Source organism: Chelonia mydas, chromosome 6 (assembly GCF_015237465.2).
Source record: "Chelonia mydas isolate rCheMyd1 chromosome 6, rCheMyd1.pri.v2, whole genome shotgun sequence".
Classification (NCBI taxonomy): Eukaryota; Metazoa; Chordata; order Testudines; family Cheloniidae; genus Chelonia; species Chelonia mydas.
The window spans coordinates 118,557,786-118,565,704 of NC_051246.2; the positions used below are offsets into that span (position 1 = coordinate 118,557,786).

Here is a 7,919-nt window from a genome sequence, read left to right on the forward strand (position 1 = left end):
ATTAAGCAGCCCAGTAGCAGCTGCTAAGGAGATCTGCTAAGAGCAACCTGACACAGACTGCTGTGCAGGTCTCCTGCCATTCACTTTGACATTCTGAAACACGATCTGCAATTTAAAACTGCATAGGCAGATTTGTATCGGACAAGTTAGGTAAGTGTACTTCTGTGTTTGCTGTATGTCACTGCTCCAGCTCAGGATTAAACCAGGTCTTGCTAAAGCAACAGAGAATAAATGTTCAATTTGTACTGAATTCTATCATCAAATATTACTATTTAAACAAGGAATTTTAGGATTTCTCTACATGAGTAATGCAAGATTAGCTCATACATACATGTATTTAATTCACTATGTGCATATAATGCATGTATGTATGTGTTTTATATGTCTTTCCAAAGTTTAACCTCAGTGCATTAAGTTTTCCACACTGAAAACTTCATATTTGTATGTGTATATACACACACTGACTGTATATAGTATACGCACATATGAATATGGAGTTTTCAGTGTGGAAAACTTAATGCACTGAGGTTAAACTTTGGAAGGACATACCAAACCGAGCAGTTAGGTCAATGGGACTTTAGATAGTCCAGCTTCTACTTAATCTGCCAGACCCTCCACGGGTGTAAACTGATGTAGCTCCATTGACTTCAATTGACACTGAGTTGTACCAGCTGAGGATTTGTCTCAGTGGATGCAATGCTGTTTTCTGTACAGTTTGCTCTGCCCCCAAGGTGAAATTTCAGTACCTGGGGTTTTTACATGGAAAACTTTATATGAACTAAAAGCTTGAGAGGTACAGAAGGAGTATATTGGTGTAGGGCTTGATTCACTCATTTGGTGCAGTTTCCATCTCCCTTCTCTGGGAGGGCAAGCCGCATTGGGAAGGGGGTGGGGGGATCCTTTCCCAATGGGTTTTGCTGGGGGGAAGCAGGTTTCATAGAAATTTGGTTAGTGGAAGTTGCCTACAAGATGTGCTGAATCAAGGCATTTCTCAGATACCTTGGCCTTGCCCTTCCTTGTCTAGCAACCATCACTTTCTGGGTTGCTTTGGCAGGTTAGCTGCCCTGACCGGCTCTGTCTCCTGGCAAACTGTGTGGATGGCAGGTGGCACGTGCTGCTGCAGCCCCCAGGGAGTGAATTAAGCATTTACATTCTGGAGAACAAATATGTGTGCAAAATATTCAGGGTATTCTTCGCAACAGGCATACTGCGGTAGTGCCCTCCTTCACGCCAGGAGCAGGGTTTACAGTCCGAAGACAAATGAAACATAGGAATGGGGGGTGGGGAGAGAAGACAACTGTTATAGACAAAGGTGTGTGTACAATTGCCCCCGGCTAATTATAAATATTTAGAGTAAGTCCCATCTGTCCCTGATGCCATTATGAATTGGCTGTTTTTTTTAACAAGCATTGCAGCAGAGGTGAGCCTCAAGGAGGGGATCCTGGCTGTTCGGCTCAGTCTGCTTCCTTGTTCCTGGCAGGGCTGTTCAGTGAGCCTTTGACACCGGGTTCCCTCCCACCTCCCTGCCTCTCTCTCTCCACTCCACCCTATTCCCAGTGAAGCTGGAGCACTGCCTCGTCTGCTGCTCTGCAAAATTCGCTATGCTCAGGGGTGGGGAAACCAGTGGCTCACCTGGCTTGACAAACCCTACAGCTAAAGCTTATGAGTTTAATCACAGAACTTATAGCAAACCCAACTACTGTCCTGCATTACCTAGCTGCACTGCCTGAGTTGTATAGAGGGAGGAATAAGGGGACATGCCATCTTCTCACTCCTCCTCACTACTGGATGCATAAAGGCAAAGGGTGACTAAGAGGGGATGGTGCCATCTCCTCCCCTTCACTCCCTACTCTCAGCACTGCAGATACAGTACACATGCCCCGGACTAAGTGTGCTAGCTCCTCGGGGCTGAGCATGTCTCACAGCCTGCTATTTGTCTCCTTTCCGCCTTGGGGTGCAGCATGAAGCTCCGTCACGTGGTCCTGGGCTCCCTACCTCTCCTGATACTGGCTGGCTGTGTCAGCGCACTCAAAGCCTCCAGCATCAACCTGCGCACGTTCATTGGCTGCGCTGTGCGTGAGTTCACCTTCCTGGCTAGGAAACCTGGCTGCAAGGGGATGCGCATCACCACGGACGCCTGCTGGGGGCGCTGCGAGACTTGGGAGGTGAGCAATACCTTGGGGGGTGGAGGTGGCCTAAGGAGCTAGCTTTAAACCAGTGGTTCCCAACCTATTTACCATTGTGGGCCGCATGTGCAGCTCTCTGTGTGTTATGTGGGTCGCATCCGTACAGTATATATACTACCTGTGTGGCCCTGGGGATGTCACATGGGCCGCAGCTCTGCGCTGATTGGGCCACAAGCGGGCCGCAAGTTGAGAACCACTACTCTAAACAGCACCAGTTTTGGTGTCGCTTTCTTTTTTTCAAATGGAGATCGGCAAGTGGTGCAGGAAGCAGCTTATAATTATTCCCCTGGCACCAGGGAGGATGGTCTTGTGGTGAAGCCCCTGCACTAGGACCCAGGAGATCCGCATTCGACTCCTGGCTCTGCCACGGACTTCCTGTGTGGCCGTGGGCTAGCTGCTTAATCTAGCTCTGCCTTGGTTCCCTGACTATAAAACGAGGATATTTCCTTTCTCTCCGCAGATAAATCACACTTAGATTGTCTGTTCTTTGGGGCAGGGACTGTCTTTACTATGTGTTTGTACAGCACCTACCACGATGGGACCCTGGTCTCAACTGGGGCCCTAATGCACTATTATAATACAAACAAATAACCACAATGACAAGACTGTGCTTGGAAGTCAACAAGCCAGCATGAAGGCAAGGCCCCTGGTCTGGTGAATGACGGTCAAAATACATGTGCCAGTGACTGACAAATTTGCCTTGAGTTATTCATTTGCACCATTGTTCAAGGAAACACCTGCATCAAGGGTAATATTTATAAAGTGCTTACGTAATACTCTCATTATGCAATTTGAAAGCCTCTTACGGCTTAAACACTTAGGGAAAAGAGCCCTGTATGACTTTACCGAAAGAAAATTCCTTTGAGATTAAAATGGGGCCTTTGATTCATGGGTAATATATTTTGTTCCAAACAGCAAATCCCAAAGAGAATGTCTTTCTAATTTGGTCCCATTTAAATTGCAGCCCAGGATGAAAATGAGGTAGTTCTGTTCTGGATGGAGGTGTGGGGGTGAGTGGGTAAGAGAGCAAGTCTACACACATTAGAGATCAAACTCATGACTCATTTTAGCTTGCTGTAATGTAAACATTTAATGGGCTGGATCTGTATGTCTTTATTCAGGGGAAATCCCATTAATGTCCGTGGAGTTTTGCTGAGTAAAGCCGAGGGACTCATTCTGCTGATAACCGATGGGGAGAAGTTTTTGAGTTTTGGTTCAGGCTTTCCTACTCCTTCTTTTATTGTCTGGGGGCGAGGAGGCTGGGCCTCTGTTTGCTATCCTTCCCCTGTGGAATAAACAGGGGAGGTGAAGGGGTTTCCACCTCCATAACCTAAGGAGCTTTGAGAGACACATGCATCTTGTCATCTTGCTCCACCATCTCCCACTGCTCCTTGCAGAGCACAGATGTTGAGGAGGCCTTTATTCGACTGGAGCAGAGTTAAGCTAAATTCATTAAGTTTTTGGCCCTCCTGTTCCTAATGAGTTCCAGGATGTATTATATGGGGGACTTAATAATGTGAGGGACTTCTGAAGCACATGGTGTCTGTGATCAGTCTGGGACTCTCTCCCATAAGGAGCACGGCAAGCCCTTTCCACATCACAGAGGGGAAACCAAACACAAACTAAATTATCCCTATGCTGTACTCGGTTGTGCTGCTTCCCCCTGCAGGTTGGAGCGGGCAGGAGAATCCAGAGAAGTCCAGTTGGCTCCTTTGTATCCCTCTGCTCTCCATCCTGTCCCACCCACTCTTTCAAACTTCTCATGAGGAGAAAAGAGGGATCATGCTGCAGAGGCATAACTTCCCGTCCCCATCTGCGGGCACAGGCTGCCCTCCCCTTGCAAGCTGCAGCTGAGCCGAGGACAGGGAGCTCTAGTCAGACCATGGCAGCCCATCCCAGCACTAGAACTGATCAGAAAATGGGGAGGTTTTTTTTTTTTTTTTTGACAGTTTAGACTTTTCAGTGAAAGTCAAAACCACAATTATTTTGGCCAAAACCTGAAAAATAAATCTCATGGGTGTTGTACTACAGGTGTCTCATGCTCTGGTCTCCCTTGTGGGCTGGGACAGACTACACCTCTCATGATGCCCTGTGGTTCCCCCTCTTGCTGAGCCTCAGTAATGCATCATGGGAGTCCCATTGCCAGAGTGCTTCAGGGACTAGATCGGCTGGCTGGAGAGCCTGGCCCCTAGAGGAGACTGCAGCATCCAAACTACAACTCCTCCCACGCAGCATTGTGGTGGCATTTATTAATATTTTTTTGTTTTTAGGTGTTTGGGTTTTTTGATGAAAAGTCAAAATTTTCCACAGAAAGCAGTGTCACTTTTTGTGCAATGTTTCGTTTAGTTGAAACCCCAATTTTCTGTAAAAATACATAAATAAACAAATCCGTTTTGAGAGAAAAGGTTTTGACCAGCCCTAGCCAGCACCTTCCATTTCAAAAGAATTCTCAGGGAAATGGTCATAAAACCGAAAGGGAAATAGTGTAGTGGGACCCATACAGCACTCAGCCTAAGGATTATTTCTAGCCAGTCTTTATGGACCTGGGCCTGCAAACCAATTGTCCCTACTTTTGTGATTAATCCCAGGGAGGTAGCTGGGACTGTGGGGGTTGCAGGACCAGTGCTATTCGTGCCTGCTCAGAGCTGTCCTGAGTTCCTCTTGCCTTTGTCTGATGTCAGCATTTCCCCCCACCTAACAGAAGCCTGTGCTGGATCCCCCGTACATCGACGCGCACCATCGAGTCTGCACCTACAACGAGACTAAGCTGGTTACGGTGAAGCTGCCGAATTGTGCTGCTGCTGTGGATCCTTCCTACACGTACCCTATGGCCATACGGTGTGACTGCGGGGTCTGTTCCACGGCAACTACTGAATGTGAGACTATCTGAGGCCCCCGCCCCCTGCTGGACAGCTGCTCTCGGCATCTTGGGCCAAACTCTGTCCTGATGTCTGCCCAGAGTAGCTGCAGGATTGCGGGTGGTGTAAGTCAGCACGGAATTTAACCCTATGGCTGTAAAACTTCTAATCACTGACCCTTCTGTACAGTAGAGTCATAAGCTTCTCCTAGCTGCCAGTTGTTTAAAGATCTATTTGTTGCAGTAAAGTAATAAGGAGCCTCACAGCAACATATCAGATGAAAAGTACTGATACAACTTGCTCTAGCCACAGGCAGTTCACAGTGTGAACTTGCCTTATGCATAAAGGGCACATTTAGTTAGAAGTCATAGACACGTTGAAATTGACAAGAAGAGCATTAAGGGCTTAGTAACAATGAATTTGTACATTTCAGGTTTATTTCTCCCAACCCTGAACGCACTCAGCAGAATCCCTTCAACTCCCATTAGGCTGGTTTCTCTTCTAATTTACATGGGTGTAAACCAGGAATAACTACATCAAGGAAAATGGAATTATAGGGCTTTGAGACCAATATCAGTGAGACCAGAATTGGGTTCCGAAACATCTGTAACATGAATGCGAAGATAATTGCATCATAATGACCCTGATGCAGCACTTGCTTAATTCCTTTGTTTAATAGGAATGGACTTTGGCATGTGCTTCAAATTGGCACGTTTACGTGTTTTGCTGAACTGGGTCCACTGCGCATGAAATCTTATGCAAAAGCCAAACCAGGAGAAAATTCCTTAAAAAAAGAAAAAGCCCGTCAAATCTGAAAGAAAAATTAAACATTTCTTCCCATGCTGGTTCTGCTTGGAAAGAGGACAAGAACTGCTTTAATGTAAATCAAAGAGGCTCTCTATGGCCTGTGAGTCTCTCTTGATGATCTCTCCCACTTTGTCAAGATGATCCGAGAGGGGCTATGTAGGATCACGCTACAGTCCCCTGTGCAGCTTAGCTCCCTGGAGACCACGTGCTATGGGCTGGCGTAATGCAACGAGGATGCTCACCATGAAAGCTTTAAAATTGTGCCTCTTATGGCCAGCTCGCGTTGCCACAGTATGTGTGATATTCCCTGTGCTTAGTGCAGGAGTTTCATTTAGTTACAAAGACCATAACAAGGTTTCCAAGCACTATCCACAAGTGCTTAGAGATCCACTGGCCGCCACATGGGGAGAGGGGAACTGCAGCTACAAATATACCTCAACAATGGTCCCTGACCAGTTGCATAGATGTCCTGTGCCCTGGCTCCAGGTTGGAGAGGAGGATTTGGCATCTTCTATCCCTGAATTGTTTCACTCTACATACATGGTTGGTTTCGATTGTTGTGAGAACAGGAATTTTGCCCAGTGTGAGCTGTTAGCAGGAGCACACAAGATAAAACAACTTTCCAACATAGTTCTTCTGATAGTATTTCTGAACAGATTAATGCTAAACACATGATTTACCCACCTAAACCCTGATTAGGGCTTGAAAATCAGGCAAATCAAACAGCCTTGTCTCTTGGTTAGATTGCCTTCCTGTCCCAAGAATGCATGCTCAAAACTACCAAGAAAGCTTACTTGAAGTTTCTTCTGCCCTTTGAAATATATCTTTTAATTTAAGCTGTAATTTATTAAATGCTGTAATTTTGTGCCCATTGAATTGCAAAAGCTTCATGCCACTTGTGTAGGAATAATGGTGGATTTTTATAGCTTTGAATAGGCAGACTGCTGCCCTGAGCAATAGTGTAGTAGCAGCTTTCTGCTGACCAGGATGTTAACTGCCTTTAACAATTCTGCAACTTTTTTCTAGTTGCAGCTCCCATCTCTGCAGTCATGGTGGTGGTGTAAATAGCATTTCTCATGTCCTGAGCAACTTACAAATCTCTGTGTCCTTAATAAATCTGAACTCATATTATGAAAGCAATTTGAGACATGCTTCTGTTTCTGACTTCTTGGTTAGCTAAGCTGCAGCAAAGCAAACTCTTCTGGACACCTGCTAAAAACTTCTGTGAAGCTCAAATTCTGATCATTTGCCTCACAGACTGATGTCTTACCATGAGCCTGATTGCACTGTAGTTGGTAGTCATGGGATTAGGACTGAGGTTTGAGAGTGGTGAAGTGCTCTTCAGAGCTAACAGGGTCTTCAGACTTTTCCCAAATGTGGGAGTGGGTAACATACGACCGTCTGTAGGAGCAGCTATTGTACACAGTGACTGAGTGTTCCAACCGATGATGGGGCCAGACAGATCAGGAGATGGAAGAGGGAGAGTGGGAAGAGCTGAATGATTAGAACCAAACTAACACTTATAGATGCAAAGAAGCTGAATGACAGAGAGCAAAGGTTGTGGGAGGCAGGTACAAGGTGAGAGACTGAGGCCACCAATTTATTTCACACGAACTACACTGAACTCCCTTCAGTTAATTGTGGGTACTGCTAAGCTGGGGTGGGTTCATGGTGCCCTAAGGCAGAAGATGCTATTCCTTATTTCCTATGCAATTAATGCTGGAGATCATAGAATGGGCAGGACCATAATAGTCATTTAAGGGGCTAAACTCAGCATTGGTGTGAGCATAAATCTGGGGTTCAATTAGGAAGTCTTTACTCATGCAAGTTCCCACTGATCTAGTCCTTGAGATCTCACCTCTTAAGTTCAGCCAAGGAAATATCCTTTTATGCCAGGGCTGAATTTGGTCTCAGGCTCACTCTCTCTCTTTTAAGGAATTGTTTTGGTGGGTTACAGAGAGGATGCTAATTAAGAGTACAGTTGCAGTTGTCTAAATTCTGCAACAAGCTTTAGTGCAATATTGACAATTTACAAGTGGGTCGTGGCTAGTGTTGCCATCTTGCAATG

The 7,919-nt window shown here is 45.9% G+C and overlaps 1 protein-coding gene across 1 annotated transcript; it reads left to right on the forward strand.

The window, feature by feature from the left end:
* Positions 1-1,856: 1,856 nt before the first annotated feature.
* Positions 1,857-6,931, forward strand: GPHB5 (glycoprotein hormone subunit beta 5). The gene is made up of 2 exons (XM_007068010.3): positions 1,857-2,165; positions 4,888-6,931. Exons 1-2 carry the CDS (start codon positions 1,962-1,964, stop codon positions 5,074-5,076), a joined length of 393 nt encoding a protein of 130 aa, XP_007068072.1. The 5' UTR covers positions 1,857-1,961; the 3' UTR covers positions 5,077-6,931.
* Positions 6,932-7,919: the final 988 nt, after the last annotated feature.

Coding starts and splice junctions, on each gene's coding strand:
- GPHB5 (XM_007068010.3), top strand. CDS start 1,962: ATGAAGCTCCGTCACGTGGTCCTGGGCTCCCTACCTCTCCTGATACTG. Junction 2,166..4,887: donor GGCGCTGCGAGACTTGGGAG/GTGAGCAATACC, acceptor CCCACCTAACAG/AAGCCTGTGCTGGATCCCCC.